Source organism: Cuculus canorus, chromosome 17 (assembly GCF_017976375.1).
Source record: "Cuculus canorus isolate bCucCan1 chromosome 17, bCucCan1.pri, whole genome shotgun sequence".
Taxonomy (NCBI): domain Eukaryota; kingdom Metazoa; phylum Chordata; class Aves; order Cuculiformes; family Cuculidae; genus Cuculus; species Cuculus canorus.
In genome coordinates, this window is record NC_071417.1 from 8,668,282 (window position 1) to 8,686,269 (window position 17,988).

The 17,988-nt window shown below is 41.7% G+C and overlaps 1 protein-coding gene across 2 annotated transcripts in view; it reads right to left on the minus strand.

Annotated features, from left to right (window-relative positions):
- Nucleotides 1-17,988, minus strand: part of KIAA1671 (KIAA1671 ortholog) — a 79,890-nt gene that overhangs the window by 52,991 nt on the left and 8,911 nt on the right. For both annotated transcript variants that reach the window (XM_054082081.1, XM_054082082.1), the window contains 3 exons: nucleotides 3,881-4,017; nucleotides 1,811-3,470; nucleotides 1,011-1,104 (listed from right to left, as the gene is read on the minus strand). In XM_054082081.1, the coding sequence (XP_053938056.1) occupies nucleotides 1,011-1,104; nucleotides 1,811-3,417 (1,701 nt within the window). In that variant the 5' untranslated portion in view covers nucleotides 3,418-3,470; nucleotides 3,881-4,017. Of the gene's footprint in view, nucleotides 1-1,010; nucleotides 1,105-1,810; nucleotides 3,471-3,880; nucleotides 4,018-17,988 lie in introns of those variants that run through there.

Sequence of the window (17,988 nt, forward strand, 5' to 3'; positions counted from 1 at the left end):
GGAAAAGCATCACATGCAAATAATGAACCGAATCAAAGAACACTTCCCAGTCCTACAAGAGTTTCATTTTTCCTTTCAAGTTTTAAAATTTAAAACACCGGAATTGACTTAAGAATCTCTTTCAAAAACAGCTGAGGAATATCAGAAAATTAACACTACAGATATTTGCAAAGAAAGACCTTTAAACCTGGTCTATCTTCTTCCAGGCACAGCAAAGGAATTCTTTTAATCCTACTTCACTGTCAGGTTCTAAAAACACCACTTACCACTAACAGAAAGTGTTCTTTGTAAAACAAACTGATATCCTTTAAAATGAAACACAACTACAGAAACATTGTATTTAGGTGCCAGCTTCCTTACTATAAATCCCTATCTTAAACCTAGAGAGGAAAAAAAAAGTACAGCCATGAGAACTCACAAGAAGTACCTCTAAAATTACATTAAATCTCCACTACTAAAAATTGTCAACAGAGTGCTGCTTCAAAACAAAACGAGCCTAACAGCTTTTACAGCAAACCAAAACTTTCTCTAAAATACTGCAGTGTCCAAGTTAAATGTTATTGAGGAGAAACGTACAGCGCATATTTAATTAGGAGTTGTGACTTGGATGTAGAAATACACTACGCTAATGCCATGCTTAGAGACTGTAAAGGATAAACACTGCAAAAAGCACAACAGCCACTGGCATTTCACTCTGGTTTTTCACGCATTAGAAATCCCCTTAAAATAGTACATAAAATACTTTTCGCTCCATATCACTGCACGCATTTAAGAACACGCGTATTTAACTTTTTTAAAGCTCAACAGATGTGATACTCCCATACTTTATCAGCGTGTCCTAAAGATAGGCTTACACAAGCAAACCTATTAGGATTATGTCACTGTTAATGCTCTCAATGCCCATTTTAAAGGCACTGATTGATAAAGACACAAGGGAGGCAGGACAGCGCTCTCTGTCTTCTAAAGGCAAACCTAGCTGGAGATCACAGCAGCTCATGCCATTTGCTTACTTTTAGATTTTCTTGCATTTCACTGAGAGAGTCGTTTCTAGTTTCAGCAGATTTCGGAGGCTTCACTTCACTGCTCGAAGTTGGACTTGAAAACCTAAGACAAGAGAGTTCCATCACTACTTCTACTCCAGTTCCTTAGCAGGTACACTACCTACCAAAGCAGGCTGGTAGAAATTACCCAATAATTTATATTTCTTAAAGGAGAAACTTCACTACTTCATGTTGTAACTAACTGTATTTGGTGGCTTAATTGTATCTAGACCAAAGGATTGCTGTCTTTACTGGAACAGGGGTTTTTTTTTGGTGGTTTTGATCTGCATCAATTAGCAGACCTTGTATTACTGTAACATCGCTGCTCACTGCCACAGCTTAGGCAGAACAGACATCATAGATCTTTAGGCTTTAATATGACAACGAAACAACATTCCTGTCTGGCTGAAATCCTGATACTCTACATCACTGGTCAAAGATAAGGTAACCATTCTTCTGCTTTCTCACAAATATAGAAGCTTGAAGCCTGCAATGCTCACCTCCATTTCAAAATGAATCAAATTTTAAGTAACACACAATGGCCACAATATGAAAGCTTTGATTTTGGATGCTGTTATCGGGGTATATTTCATTCAATTGTCTTTTTGAGGGGTACAAAAAGGTGGGAAAGAGGTTCAAGAGTAATGGTATATAAATTAATTACATTTAGTGGAACCAAACCACGTAGTTATTTTACGGTACTGGAAAAGCAAAGTTTTACTGAATTAGATGAAGCTAAGGGGATTAAATACAATTTCTCTGCAACCTACATCTTTGTTAAGTCCGCAGAGAGTGGTCGTGATTGAAGTGACCTGCGTACATTTCCTGGCTTAACATCTGTATTCTCTGTTGTCAGTTCTTTGATCCTCTGCTGGATGTTCAGGCATCTGTTTTCCCTCTCAGCAGCTGACTGGAGAGGTTCTGTATCCATTGCGGTTACATGATTTTCTGAAGTAAACAAATTAATGTGTTTTTTAACACTGCCTCTTACGATATTGTTCTCTTTTTCCGAGGAAGCTGCAGGGCTTTCGCAGGCTAGAGACATGCAGGTTTCCTTCTGATCCATTTTTTTCCCCTCCTTATCAGTTCTGATTTCACTAGTGGTTTCATGGCTTCTTTCAGAACCACGCAAGTTCGTCATCACTTCTGGTTTTGTCTCAATTTGTTCACTTTTAGATTTAAGTTTTGTTTCCCATGCGTGTTTTCCATTATTTAGGATGCCAATGTCCTGACTGCTGCACTTCAAATTTATTTTAGAAGAACTGCCTTTATTAATTTCAGTTTCTTCAGTTTTTGGCCCCATTTCAGACTGATCATGACAGCCACTGTCAGTAAAAGAAATTATCGATGCATTCTCCTTGCTTTCCTGAGATGAACAAGTCTTCTTGCAAGACGAAAGATCTTTATGTTCAAACTTAGCTGTCAGGTCCATGGACAAAGGCCGTGGTTTTCTAGCCCAGGATTTCTCTGTAGGAGATTTTTCTTCAGAAGCTTCCCCAGCGCGATGCTTTTGATCTCGTAATGATTCCAGAAAAATAGCAGATACTGGTCTATGCTTTGGCCTTTGCTGCACATCAACAGATAAATCAACTTTATTGCTGATATTATTTGAATCATCACTGGTTTTCTCCCCTGGATGACCTTCATAAGCATCCTTTTTTTCACCAGTTTTGAGGGGGTTCCAAGAGACTGGTCTAAGACTGGAGGAAAGCGATACCTGCCTATGAAGGGATCCCTCAGGATTCCTGGATGTCTCAGATGGCTGAGACTGTTTCTCCAGCTTCACGTTGCACTGAAGCTCTTTTGTTTGCAGAACATTAAACACCCTGCGGTCCTCAGCTGCCCTTTTTTCCTGGGCCAGGCTTACCTTTGACTGCTCTGTACCCGCTGCCTCAAAAAGAATGACAGTATTCGCACTGGGACCAGTGTAGAAAGTCATATTGGTGACTACTTCACTGCCAGCCTTACTTTCATTTCCAATTATTTTCTGATCTACTAACGGAGGAACATTTCCACTCGGCACCTTAACAGATGATGTTTCTTCAGTGGCCTTTCTAATAAGACTACTTGATCTGAAAGCTGGAATAGGTGGTTTTACATTTGCAAAAGTATCCGATGATTTGTCTTTAGAAAAAGGTTTTGGGAAAAGTCTTGGCCTTGATCCTAGTGACGGCATCGTTGCAGATCTCAAAGTACTCCCAAACTTGTTCTTTTCTTCAAGAGTTAGAGATGCTGAAGCCTCCTTCGTCTTGTTACTTGCATCTGAAAGCACACTTACATACATACGGCGCGATTTATCCTCACTTCTGATTTCATTTAAGTCAGGGACTGTCGTCAAAGACGCCAAAGTAGAACTTATTTCCACTCTTGTTGCCATAGCTGTAATTACACATTCAACAGAACTGAAAAAATCCAACAAGGAAAAAGAATCTGCAAAAAAAAGAGAGGAAGTGCAAGTATTGATGTATGAACATCCAATAGTATCATTCTAATTTAAATTCATAAGGTAGCTAAACTCAGATTAAGGTGCCTTTCAGATACGCTGTTTACAGAGTGCATCACATAATGAAAGACGCACTGTTCCTCCAGCAAGAAACATGATTCATTGCTGAGGCCTAAAAACCAAAGAATAAGCCACAAAACCTATAAGAGCATCTGCACAGCCAGAAGTTCCCATTAGCTGAGTAAATTTCAAGCACTGAGATGCTTAAAAATAAAAGAATTAACTTCCTTTTTGAAGCAGACATCTCAGTGAAAAACATCAGCCCCTTTTATAACAGAGATAGATGGAAATAATAAATGCATATTCTACAAATCTCCAATAGGTTTGCTACACTTACCATAATCTGCATTTTCTGCTGCAACCAGTCTATATGACCCGATTCACTTCTCATAGTGAAAACAAGATCTTGGTTCTCCAAGATCACATTAAGAACAGGGGAAAGCAGCCACTGCAGCAATGTTGATCAGACCTGTCCTGCAAATAAACAAAGAGCATTTAGATTTAAGCAGGGCACATATCCAGATCCACACAGGCAATGCCACAGGAGACAAAAATCCTCAACTTCTTAAGGAAGAAAAAACAGCTCCCATTTTGAAATGTAAACCCGTAAGATTTAAACGGCACAAATCAAAAGAGAGTTTAATTTTCAGACAGTTAAGGAATCAGCAAAAAGCTACCCCCTAAAGCCTAAAAGGTGTAACTGCGGAGGGTCAATAATAGGTCTGCATAACAGAAAGACCCAATTTGAACACAGTTAAAAGCACATTTCAATGAGTACAGTTTGCAAATTCAAGTGTTGCCAATCGCTAGTTAAACACAGAGCTCAGCATTACTGTAATCTCAATTACTGCAATTTACTTTCTATTCTGAATCTCCTTTCAGCAGTATGTGAAGTGCTACCTGAGAAGCTGACCTTCAAACAGTTGATTTTCAATCAAAATATGACTTTTACCATGACAAAGCAGTTTTTCCGGCATCTGCCAACAAAGACAGGAGATTAGCTTTGGCTTTAATTATATTCTTACTGCTGAGAAGAGGGAAAAATCAGCATTTGGAATTTCAGCAAGAAGAAGTAACCTGAATTATTCCTAATAAGAAGCATATTTAAACTTTGTAGATGCAGGTGGCTATGCAAGCTTAGATGCATTTTTTTTTTTTCCTTTAAAAGCTGTCATACTTTCAATTTCTAAGAAATTCTGTATTTTAACAAATACTGTATTTCATAGTCATGCACTCTGTGGCTCGATTTTTTACAGCAAACTTCTTATCTAATTCTGGGCAGCCTTTGAAGGGACAGTCCTTGAACGCCTTTAACCTGACCTGTTTGGGTGTGTATTTACTGTACAAATACGCCTATTTATAGACTCTGTGGAATATGGACCCCCTGCATGTGAATATTTAAAAACCACAAACCACATACCATCACCTTCCTGCGTGTGCAGTCTGGAAAAATGCTTTATTTCATCCTCAGTCTCATCAAATAAAGTAACAACCCTCTGACACCAAAAACTGCAGAGCTTTATTTTTGTGTCTTTGCATTTCTGCTTTCCTCTCCCAGGCAGGCGAATGAACTCTGTTCACCTTGCCCCTTCCCTTTCATCTTTCAACCCACTTGAAATTCTGTCTTGACTACTTACACGCTATGCTAGTTCCTTCCCGGTCCACGACCTCTCCTTTCAAAATAGTCACTAACCCAATCAGCTTATAAGAATCAATCTCACACATCTTCATGAACTCTTCCTCCCTCTCCCACTCCTTATTCTAAATGCCATCAAAATCTGACATAAAAGCTCTTGCATTCCAAGGATGCAAAGGTTTTGTGAGGAGCACTTATAGACTAGAAGTTGAAGATCAACACTTGCTCTAATCAGGGTGACGCTAACAGGAAACATTGCAAAGCAATACATTAAGTGGAAAAGCAGCACCTGCCTCGCAGCACTTGAGAATATGCTCACTCGTATCATTTTGTAGTTCTTTTCCTTTGGAAAAGAAGAAGGGGCACAGAGCTTCTTAAATGGAATAAAACTTGATCCTCAACGGAACGCAAGGCAGCAAGTATACAATGTGGGATATAATCCTTGCTAACTGTACAGCTCATTTCTCCAGCCAACATTCCTAAAGCACAATTTACCCATTCTGATATTTGTTCCTTAGTGCTGTTACACTTCAGCTTTACAGGACACTGTTTTCTACACAAGCAAAGTCAGTTTTCAGGCTTTAAATTTCTGTTCCTCAGATACTCTACGTACGTGGCCCAGAACAGACAAGCGTTCAAAAGAGGAGAACAAAATAACCGAGGAATAAAACTATCACTCAGGTTTGGAAATTATAAAGCTCCTAGGACTTCAAAAAGCTACACACTTCAGATGAAGAGGAGTCATGTTATCGATATCACATATAGCATACGGCAGACATTGTGTCGTGGTTTTGAATGCACTTCTTGGGTTAGATAAACGGGCTTCTCTAATAAAATACTATCCTGCCAGGCTGGCGATGTACAAAATTGGGGCAATTTAAGAAAAATAAATCAACAGCAAACTAAATTGCATGAGAATTTTAGATGCTATTAATAGCTAGCGTTACTCCTGTAATCGTTCGGTTTTACTAAGTCCCTCACCAGCACCTACAACACGTTATTCCCTTCCCCTGACCCATCTCTGCTCAGGGACAGTTGGCCAAGCTGCACGAGCTGCCAGGGCCACCACGCTGCCCCACGCTGCCTTTACACATCCCCATTCCACTCAGCCAAGCATCCGAGCCACGCTATCACCTTCTCTGGGTACTATCACTCTTCGTGCTCCCTAAGCTTCGGTCCCACTCCCCTCGGCTGTTCCAGGGTGCACAAATAAACAGCACTGAAACAGCTTTTGGAGTTCTTCCTGCTTTTAATGAAAAGAATGGCTTGGCCTTCCCCTCTTGCCTTTCTTCTTCAGCTTCAAACCAGTTGCCATTGGGTTTTTTTTCGGCTAGCTGAGCCACTGCAGGGCGCTACAGAGATGCACACGCAAACATCACTCTAGGCTCCAACCCAGTCTTAAATTCTCAATGTCTTGAGGCATTGTTTGGATTTTTAATTAAACAATCCATCTTCACAAAGCTTATTAACATTGCTCATTAGAAAAGAAAGTGGATTATTCACTTCGCTGTTATTTTTGCAAAAAATCACACGAGAAGGGCTTCGTCCAAAACACGCCTTTAATATTTATAATTTGCCTGCCCTGCCTTACCCACCAGCGGCACATAACTATTATTTATGTTATTATTATGCCTTACAGTCTATCAGGACAACAGGAGCTGCAGCCTGCAGATAATTTTTGCACCACAAATCACACGATTATTGCCAACTTCCTCGCTCCTAAACAAGAACATTTTAAAAGACACAAAGCAAAATAATCTATAATCTGTCTCTGAATCTCACAGCAGATAAGCAAGCCCATCTGGCTTTTGTAAAGATGGAAAGATAACAACTCCACAGAGAAAATTTCTCTGCTATGGTAAAAAAAAAAAAAGCCTCAAACCACCCCAAAATCCAGTTTATTAAATTGAATAAATTGAAAACAAGCAGAAAGCTTGGCTCCAACAGGGAATAGCAGTGTCTGTTGATACTAAGAAAAGTACCAAATGAACACAAGGCTTTCCTTCTTTAGGTACAACTTCACCAGCAAATCTGCTACCTGTATAAAAAAAAAAATCATTCCTTTAGCGTGTAAATGGAGGAAGAAATTGGTATAACTCCACGTATCAGCAGCTTTTGCAAACAAGAGCTTTGATGATGACTATTATTTGTCTGTCCTGCAGGTTTTCACCATTATAGCAACCACAGGAGCCACTGAACACAAGTACAACAACCACACAGACACAAGACAACCAAGACTTATTTCATTCCTCCTGCAAAAAAGCATCCCCGCAGTTTTAAACATTTCAGTCCTGAAGTTTTTTTTTCTTCTTTTTTGTTTCTCCTTCCCCTCCTCACTGCTCAGACATCAATATCCACCTACAGCAATTCCTGGCCATTATCCTAAGCAAACCCCCTCTGCTGCTCCCTACAACACTGCAAGAGTTGCTGATAGGATCTGCCCTGCTAATTCTTATTTAATCCAATCACTCACTACGCACGTATGAAAAAAAGAACTTAACCATGTGTGCGAATACTGTCAAGAGCATCAGACTCGCTGACATGGAGGAAAAAAAAGACGCCCTCTTCAGAATCTTTTATAATTAAGTGGATCATGAAACTAATTCAGGGGGAAAAAGGTTTTTTTCTATTCTTGGATGTAAGCCTGATTCACGTTATTAGTACTGATATTTGCTGAAATGGGATCCATCAGTTGTATTGAAGAGGACAAACCGGGTCCCTCAAAGGAAAAGGTTAACAAAAATAGTGTCATAGTGGCTTTAAGTTTTAAAGCTACTCCTGGACAAATTCACTCACAAAGTAAGAACAAACAATAAAATGCATTTTAAATATCTTGTCCCAGATTCACAGTGAGTTCAATAGACAAGGGGCTTGTTCTGCTCCTCGATAACAAAATTAAAAGGTTGAGAACTAGAAATACGTATTCGAAATCTCACAGAACAGATATATTGTAACCTGCAAAACCCCACAGACCTTTCATATGAATATTCAGAGCATTAGAAAATTTTAAATACTCCTTTTCCATTCCTGTTTGAAGCCTCCAGGGATTTTTTAAAAGGACAGAGGACCGGTCTTCTGGATGCTACAGTCCAGTCTCAGCACAAGGACAAAATACTCCACTCTAACATTTTCTCTCATTGCAGGAAAAGATTAGCATTTCGTTAAAGAAAGCGCCCAACCTATAAATAGCAGCATTTACAAGCACTTGTAAATCTAATTGCTATTGCCAGTACAATTGCGTAACCATCATCACTTGTTAGAGCTTCACTGAGGTCTAGACACGCACTGCGGAACAGAAACGTTTCCAACTGTTCTTTTAATTGTGCTGACATCTCAGTCACAGAGTTAAGACTTTACACCTTGTATTTTAACACCCATTATTTGAAAAAATATTCCAACTCGTGTTAGAAGAGAGTTAGGAATAACAAATTAGAAAGCACTACAAGCAAGAAGCTTCAGTAATTCGAACTGGCTCCACACAGGCAATAACACTTACAGCAAGCTAACAATGCAATGATAAATACGCTGGAATGTCCGTGTAATGGACAATGTAAATCTAAGACAATATTCTTGATGTACCAGGACGATCAATTGATTGAGAACATAACTTATGTGAAAATAGGATTCAACAGGAAAATGCAACTGTCCATAACCAACATAGAGATGCACTGTGACAGCAGCTGGGAGGAGGGAGTCATCCTCCAAATTTCCTTCGATGTGCGAGACAAGGATCAGTCTGAAGGGAATGACTTGTTACACATCATCTTCCTCTCCCGCAGCAGTCAGCCCTGTGGAGTTCCCATAAAAGTGTGTGTGTCAGGTATAAAAAGTAACCAAACAGGATTAATCTACAAAAGTCAGTCACTCCTAGCGAGCAGTAACGTCGCTGGCCCATGTCTGCTCAGCAGCACATCTGCGTTCTCAACGGAGAGAAAAAGTTCTCTAGAAAACAGATTCAGAATCTCATCCTTTAAAAAATGCCCACTTTGATTCTGCATTATCAGCCTGCTTTTCCTGTTGCTCTTCCCTCTCAAGCAGCCCAGCTTCCACCACACAGCACTGACCAAAACAGTGCCTAACATTCTCCCTGTCCAAACCATTAGCTTCCAAGGGTTTTAAAGGAAGGATCATAGAATCATGGAATGGTTTGGGTCAGAAGGGACATCAAAGCCCAGCCAGTTCGAAGCCCCTCCCACTGGATCAGGAGCTCCAAACCCCATCCAACCTGGCCTTGAACCCCTCCAGGGATGGGGCAGCCACCACTGCTCTGGGCAACCTGGGCCAGAGCCTCCCCACCCTCACAGCAAAACATTTCTTCCTAAAATCTCATCTCAATCTCCCTTCTTTCAGCTTAAAACCATTCCCCCTTGTCCTACCCCTGCACTCCCTGAACCCATGATTCTTCCTAGTAAAGACAAATCCCTCTAAATACCAGCTGTGACCATACTTTCCTCTGCATGGCCATCACATTTATTACCAATTACCGATTTTCAGGGTTTTCAGCTGAGAAAACTGCAAATAATTTCTGCACTGTGAGTTTTGGGGGCAATTACCACCATTCTTGACTTTTCTATCAAGACAAACTTTGTTAAAACCAGACTCTTGGCAAGGTTTTTTCCTCTTCCTACATCATTACCAGGGTGTTCTCCTCAAGAGACAGACCCACCAAGAGCACACAGGCTGAAAGAGCACGTTAGGCATTTCCTCTGACCTGTACAACTACCTCATTACATCTCATTCTTCCATAATTCCACCCTCCGCAACCCTCTCATTGACAGTTTCAGTGTAAACTCTTTCCTCTTCCAAGTTTCACAAAAGGTCTAATTTGTTTTGAAAGCCTCATGAGACCTAGCTAGAACAAACCCTAACCACAGAAAAGTGCTTTGAAATGTTGGTGAATCACCATTTTTTGGTACCAGATGCTGCACATTCTCACCCTCCTGAGTGAGTCACCTTTTATTTCCAGCTAGCATTCGGCATGAGGGATTCCACCCGGCTCATTAGTGGGTGGGTATTTTCAGAAAGCCCAACTCTTTTGACAGTTAAAAAAGAGAACAAAAGCAAAACCTTGATTTCTGCCAGCAGAGGATGACTTTCAGCAGGAATAACACGAATTACTGGCTGAAGCCTAAGAGTATGTTTGTGCAGAAGAGTGGTATTCCCAGCAGGCCTCAGAAAGCACTACTTTGCTTGCTTATGTCATCAAACATTTGTTTCTGTGGTCAGCTTCAACTCCTGTTAATATTCTTTTTAGGCATCATCCTTGTAAAAGCATTTCACCCACAAGCAATGCCTGCAAACAACTTCCCCCCCCTCCAGTTATATGCAGTTTAGCACGAAAAAAAACATTCCAGAAACAATCACGTTGCATACCAAATGAAATATTCATGATCAGGTTTGGCTACAAGCAAGAAAAATTGACTATGGAACTGAAAAAAGGAAAAAGTCAAACCAAGGCTCTTAGAGAAAAATGCTCAGTTGTTTCAGGTAGAACTCTGTTCCATATGCAGCTCCCAAAGGTTAACAGGGTTCCATTCTTGACACACAACAGCGGGTGGACACTAATTTGCAACCTGGCAAATTCCTTCTCAAAACTTTTCATATTCATTATATAGCTTCCTCCCGGTTAATCAGTAGGAACAACACGGTCTTGTTGCAGGAAGCTTAACTTGATTTTTTAATTGTATTTAAAATCACTTTTTATTAGAATAAGTGTTTTTCACAGATTCTAAAGGAACAGGATTAAATCCCTGGCTGTGTCTTTTTCATAGTCTTACGCCGCACATAATGAATATGATAGAATTAATCACACACTAATTTATTTATACCTCCCTCGAGTGTCTGGTCTCCACGACCTTGCTTTAGAAGAGGTGAAATTTGGTTCATTATTGTTTCAGAAATGCATCAAGGAGCTACTGATCCCTCTGACCTCAAGCAGATGGTGCTTTCACCCATCCCTTTTGAACTGAAGTCCACCAAAGTGAGGCAGGGCTGCATTTTCCCTAGAAGCTAGAACTTTGAGTGCCAATGCCCTCATTTCGCAGGCACACCATGGATGCAGCTGAGGGAGGCTAAGGAGATGGATGAGCCAGCTGTCTGCACACAGACAGAAACACAGGACTGGAAAAAACCTTTGGCATTCTTCCATTTGATACTCCGCTACAGAATACCATGTTCATTACCACCTTTCAACAGTAAAAAGACCTTAGAGACCACCCACACCTGAAAATATTTACTGTGATTGTGTGTACTTCTCATCTTCCAGGCAGGGAGGGAAGACAAAGGACAATTGCCTCCAATCTCGGAGCTGGCAGGGCACAGATATCACCAATGGATTTTCCGTTTCACTCACCACACTTGCTGCTATCTTCAGAGCTACCAGCTGCTGCAGATGCTCTAAAAGCAGGATGGTATTATTAGGACAGTTTCCTCCCAAAACACTGGTTAAAATTACATGGATGCTGATACTGGAACTACCTCATGGAGTGAATTTGAAGTTAAAATACCCCTCCCCCCTCCCCCCCCGAAAATCCTTGCGGTAAAACCTTGCAAAGCTCACCAGCCAAGATAGGGACAACCAAAGCTAATGAGAACTGCAGAAGGTGCCACAGTCCCATTGCCCCTGAGAAAGTGACCCCGAGTGGCATGCGAGTCAAAGTATCGGGTGAAACACATCCGTGGGCTTTGGTTTATCAAAAAGAAATCCTCCTACTTGCTACTTCTGCCTTCACAGAAGTACTGCCTGCAAGCAAAGCCTTCGGAAATAAACCTGGCATCACCCTCTGCAGCCAGGAAGGAATCTGAGGGAACAGATCATTTCATATAAACCAAGCTTCTGAAGGTCACCATAGCACAGAAATAGCGAGATGTGAGAAGACATTTCCTGCTTGCCTTTACATGTGGCAGGTGCTTTTGTGTCAGAAGGGACTGCAAAGAAGGACAAAGCCCATAATCCTCTGATCTTCCTCTTCAAATTCTAACAGGATTTCCAGTGCTGGAAAACACATTTGTGACCGGGCACAGTAAACCATCTTCAGAAAGTATAATCAGCTCACACTGTTCCGTGATTGACTTGGAATCGCTAGTGTTAATTTATAAACGCTCTGCTTTTTATACATTCACCTGATTGCTGGCAAAAGGGATTAAAGGCATTGCCGTACGGAGGAAAGAACAAAGTCGTTTCATCAAGACTAAGAAAAGCCAAGGCTGCTGGCTTGGACCATGCTGGGAGAACCCTTCAACAGCTTAATCATCTGAAGAAAACCTGAACCCCTAAACATGAGGACAAAGGAAATGGGGAAATGGAATGTGGGATAGAAAATCAAAAAGAATCGTGACAGATTAAGAATTATATCTGTGTGTGTATATGTATGTGCAACTTCTCTAACACAGAACACCTGGACAAAGCTAAGCTGCACAGTTCCCATCAGGAAGACAGCTCTCCTCCTGTTTTAATCCTCGGGATTTGTTCTCACCATGAAGGTTCAAAGGCGGCCGTCTCAGGCCACCATACAGCCACTGCCAACAGTTATTAAAGAGCGGCTACTAACTGACCCTGGGAAAATGTCTTGGGGGAAGACACCGTTTGCTGACAAGGCAGAGCGGAGCCAGACCTGTCGGGCAGAGAGGAGAACATCATCACTTGATTCCATAAAGTAGAGGTGTGGAGACACATGTACAGGCCAGTGCCGCAAGAAGGCCAAGAGCTGTGTAACCACCAGTCCCACATACGCCGAGGGCAGGGCAGTGACTAACAGCTGTATTTGAGGTCTAAGCATTTTGCCTCTGCAAAAAAAGGAGAGGATTTGCACCATATGAGTTTTATACCTGTTCTTGTCCTAAAGGACAGATGCTGAAGCTGCACAGCTATGAGAGAAGACTCATTCACAGAAAGCACGTGCCACCTACAGACAAAACACTTGGAACAAACATGCTGTAACAGCTGCTGCTGCTTCTAAGCTTTCATCTAACTGAAGAAATTTGCCATATATTCTTGTTACAAATGTTCACATCCTGCTTCAGCCCTTACAGTTGTATCATTTGATGTCTTCACTAGCTTATTTACAAGCTCTTTTCTTAAAAATAATGCCATAAAAAGCTCTGTGTTCAACACCTTTGAGTTTTGCTGCTAAGAACACATTTTCTTTCAATACAGCCAATACTGTCTAGCAGCAATTTCCCAATTCGGTCCACCATTCCACCTCTCAAATATGTCCGTTAGTGATAACAGAAGCACGTAGTTTAGCTTGGTCAATATTCACACCCAAAATACTTGTCCCAAGGACTACTCTAGAAATGAAGCGCAGCATTAAGGGAGAAACACATTTCAAACTCACCCTGCTCCAGACAGAGAGGGTGGACCAGATGATCTCCAGGAACGGACTACTCTGTTCCATGAACAAACAAACAATTTCTAAGCCTGCTCCTCAAAGTCATAGCAACTTTGTCTCAAGGATCAAGCTTGCCACAAAGCTGCACCAGGACAGTACCTATCGAAAGAAGATTGCGATATCTCACTGTTACCATCGGAAAAGACAAATGGTAGGACAGACTGACCAAGTTGGTGTTAACAACGCACAACAACTCCACCTGACTTCTCCCCATTCATGTGCCAAGGCAGGCAGGAGCAGCTTCCAAAAAGGCACAACCAGCAGCGATGCCGAGTGCTGACACTAGAGCAACGCCTTGCACCAAGCTTCATTTCTCAGAGTCAGCTCAGAATTACCACAGAACAGTACAAACGTTACAAAAAGCTGCAGGTGCTACCTAGCAAATTTTGACCAACCACGTTTCCAAGAGCTGAAAATAACAGCAGCAGCACAGATCACACTTAAGTGCCTTAGAAAGGGAGAAGCATCATCGTCCCAAGCCATGGGTCTGCAGGAACAGGGCTGACTGGCACTGCCAAGACAAACCCCAGCTTCACTGACAAGCTTCCTTTTGTGCACCAGCGGAAGCAGATCCCAACACGTCTCTCTTGGATGCATGAATACAGAGGAGTTTTTGTGGCTGATCCTCGTATAGGCGTGTTCCCCGTAACCCAAAAATATTTAAGGCAAAATAGAGGGAACAGTAGGATTGAGATTAGACTTGGGTTTAGATGATACTGGAATAGACTCAAAAGGGGCGGGGGGGAATTTTCCAGGGCACTCAGAAACAGCCTGACCACACTGAATATCTAACTTCAGCACCAGTTCTGGCAGACCAACGCCACACAACATGGAAAACACCACTCTCGTGGCTGTTTCACCCAGCACTACGCATGACGCAGGGTATGTTATTGGATAAACCCCCTCCTTTTCCCAGCCTGTTGCTTCTACAGCAGCAATTCAAGTGCTTTACCTAGAAGATGACCCATTTTTTAACAAGACAAATATTAACAATCCTCAACTGGATTAATTTTACTCTAGTTATGCCTGTCAGTCTACAGGTGGAGCCGCTATAACTCATTTAAATTCAAATGGACATGACTATCAGATTTACAATTTCCAGTCACTTCCCACAAATATTGAAAAAAAATACTAGATGAGCACAAGATGGGTGGATCTATTCCGAGTCAAATAAAACGTTAAAAAAGCAAAATATTTGGTGGCAATTATCATTCTCTGGGCCAAAATCCCTTATGTCAGCCTCTGCTCTATAAAACAATCACATACTTTGAAATTAATCTTTTTTCCTCTCAAGTGGTTAATTTGCAGACAGCTCTTTGATCTCTTGCTTGTATCCTCAGCACAGCATTAATTTGGGCAGAATAGAGTCCTGCAGCGGGGTGCTGCGTCCCATCAGGCATCGATAATCTGCTCCAAGCTGCGTACCCACAAACAAGGTGCTATGTCAGGAATGTTGTATGTACTAGAAAAGCCATCTCGATGATAAAGCTCCTGATTTTCCTTCAATGGTCACATCTAGTTTTTCACATATGCAGGAAATAGCCTAAGGTTCTTCCCCTACCGATGCAAACACCCATTTCAGAAACATCTCTGTTTTTCTCTAGTTTGTATGTATGGGGTTTTTTGTTATCCACTATCAGGTTGTCAGCAGCAATCCACAAAGGAGTTCCTCTTCCTCCAGAAGGAGTATGAATTGAACACAGCATCAGAGAGTCCTGAGTGACCATAAGGAACCAAAGCAGTGACACCACATGTCTTCTCATCTGTGAACAAAAGCACCTTTAAGCCATGAACTCTGGACGCACAAAGCCTGCATGTTAGTCATCATTTACTACTTTGTCCTTCAGAATCATAGAATCACCAGGTTGGAAAAGACCTCTGAGATGACATCAAGTCCAACCATACCCACCTGCCATGATGTTCTTACAGAGCTCGATTTTGCTGAATGAATTATTGGTCAACACACTAGAAGCTTTATGACTGCAAAACACTCCTCTCCCTACACGCTTGAGAAAGCACAGAAAGGGAATTAATGCCTATTAAATAGCAGACAACAGTTCAGACACTTGGAAAGTTAACATTTTTATTGAGGGGGCAGGAAAAAAAAAATATCAGAAGTGCAAACAAAACAGTAGTGAAATCCAAACCGTGGAGGCACCGAGGACCTGGAAGCGTCTGGCTGTGACCGAACACTTGTGTGGAACGCAGCCCTGCATCCCGCACACCATGCTAGCAGGAGCACAGAGGGGAGGCGAAGGAAAGCACAAGTGGCTACTGAAATAACGTTCATGAGCCTTAGCACAGAAGTGCGTTTTAACCACAAGTGAACAGTGGTTTTTCTAAACTTTCTGGTAAGTTTTAAGCACAGAAGCCACAAAAACCACTCTTAACACATCAAAAAGAAGATGAAAGAGTAACATAAAAACACTTAAAAGCAGATACTGTCAATAATAACAAACAGCTAGCATGGGCATATTTTGAAGTTCGTAAAAGTTAGCTGGAACAAGAGATCACAGGTATGTCCAGTTCACCCCAATGTGAGAACCTACACACAAGCACTTGCTTGACTGTGGGCATCCAGACTGGGAAGCTGTCCTCAAATCACAGCCACCTAATCACACTGACAGCAGCCCCGGTGCCTGATCCCAGTTCCTCAGGGCATACTCAAAGAGGGATTTTAGTAGCATTTTAGTAACCTGAGAATGGTCTCAGAGTGAATTTAAAAACATCTTTTCAAAGTTATAAGAAAGGTGGTTCCTTTGACTGAAGTCTGACCCAAAACAAAACCAGACTACATCTCCCAGCTCCCCACCTCCGCCCAGTCCTGCCCCAGAAAGCCACACCACAAAGCATGACTAACTGACCTGGGCTCACCTTCACTGTCAATACCACTGGATGCCTCTGGAAGGCACGAGACACGTTCATCACCTTTAATAGGCACGATAAGTCCTGCAGCTACTAGGGAATCTACTGAGCCGACTCCCTCGCTGGCCTTCTTGATGCAGATCTGCACGTTCAAGCAGTGGCACTATGCTGTCAGGAGAACAACGGGCAAATGACACTGGACCCAGAACTTCTGCTGGAGGAATCCCATCTGAATCAAATCAGTTACAGAACAAGAGCCATATCAATCCAAGGAGCTGAATGTTAGAGCCAAAGGCTTCTTGGGCTTCCTCAAGTCAAACTTGGGAAGTGAAACCAAAGAAATTCCTGAAGATGTTCTCAAAATGTTGGGTTTAGGTGTCCCTCCCTATTCACAGGATTTTTTCCATGCTCCCATCAGCAGCCGAGTCCTGGTGGAACCAGGATAATTAAGAGGATGCACAAGTGCAGATCTCCAGTATAGAATCGCCTCACAGTATTGAAGGAGCCAACATAAGCAGAAAATGGAACAGGCCACACGTTATAAAGGTTTTAAAGCAGCAAGAAAAATCCAGACTACAGCAGCCCTGACCAGGAGGCAGGCAGGAAAGCATAACTCACCTTGCCCCGAGAACTTGTGGGAGGGTATAAAGATGCTTCTAACTCATCAGGAGCAATACCACTGAGCTCAGCTTCCTGGTGTTATTACGAAAGACTTAACAGACATAAAAGCATTACCATTTCTAGCTCAAGCTGAACAGAAAAATACGGCGAGATCTTTAACCTCAAAGAAACTATTTTCAGCATTCATAAAAGCAGCATTTTGAAAGACTACTTTTTGCACACAGATAAACCATGAATTCAATCATTACAGCTGCTAGTCTACCCTAGCCTTTTATCCTGATACAAAGTGCCTTCAAGAGAGGAAAATAGGTATTTTATCTTAAACAAGGCTTCGGCCCCTCCATCGTGGTATCATTTCCTTGTATTTCAACTTCATGCATAAGCACCAGCACAACCGTGACACTATTTAAGCGAGTACCTCATGCAAAGAACTCGATATAAACTGAAATCTGCAGGCACATTTCTTGCACATGATTACAACAGGGCATACAAGAAAGCTTCTCCCAGCCCAAAACTAACCCTCAGTTCTCTGAGCAGAGAGCAAAGGCTCTGATGGAATCTGCAAGCACTGCAGAAGCAAAAGGAAGCACAATTCCAATATGTTTAACAACTGAATTAGCATAATGCTCACCACGCAGAAACGAGTTTCCCTGACCTTCTTGAAATGCTGATCTGTAACTATTGATGAGTCTTTCTCATGTGTACAGCGATTCAACCAGACTAAGGAAGAAGTCAAGAATACACCCATTCCCCTGCCAAATTCAGCAAGAATAGGTCAAACACACGGAAACATCTCCTGCAGCCCCCCAGAACTATGTAGTTTCTCTTTCCTACTAAGTAAAATTGTATTTAGGAGAGCAACAAAGGATCTGAAGTTGTACTAGAAACTCCACTGTAATCAAATCAATTCCCTTAATCTCTCCTGGGCAAGCA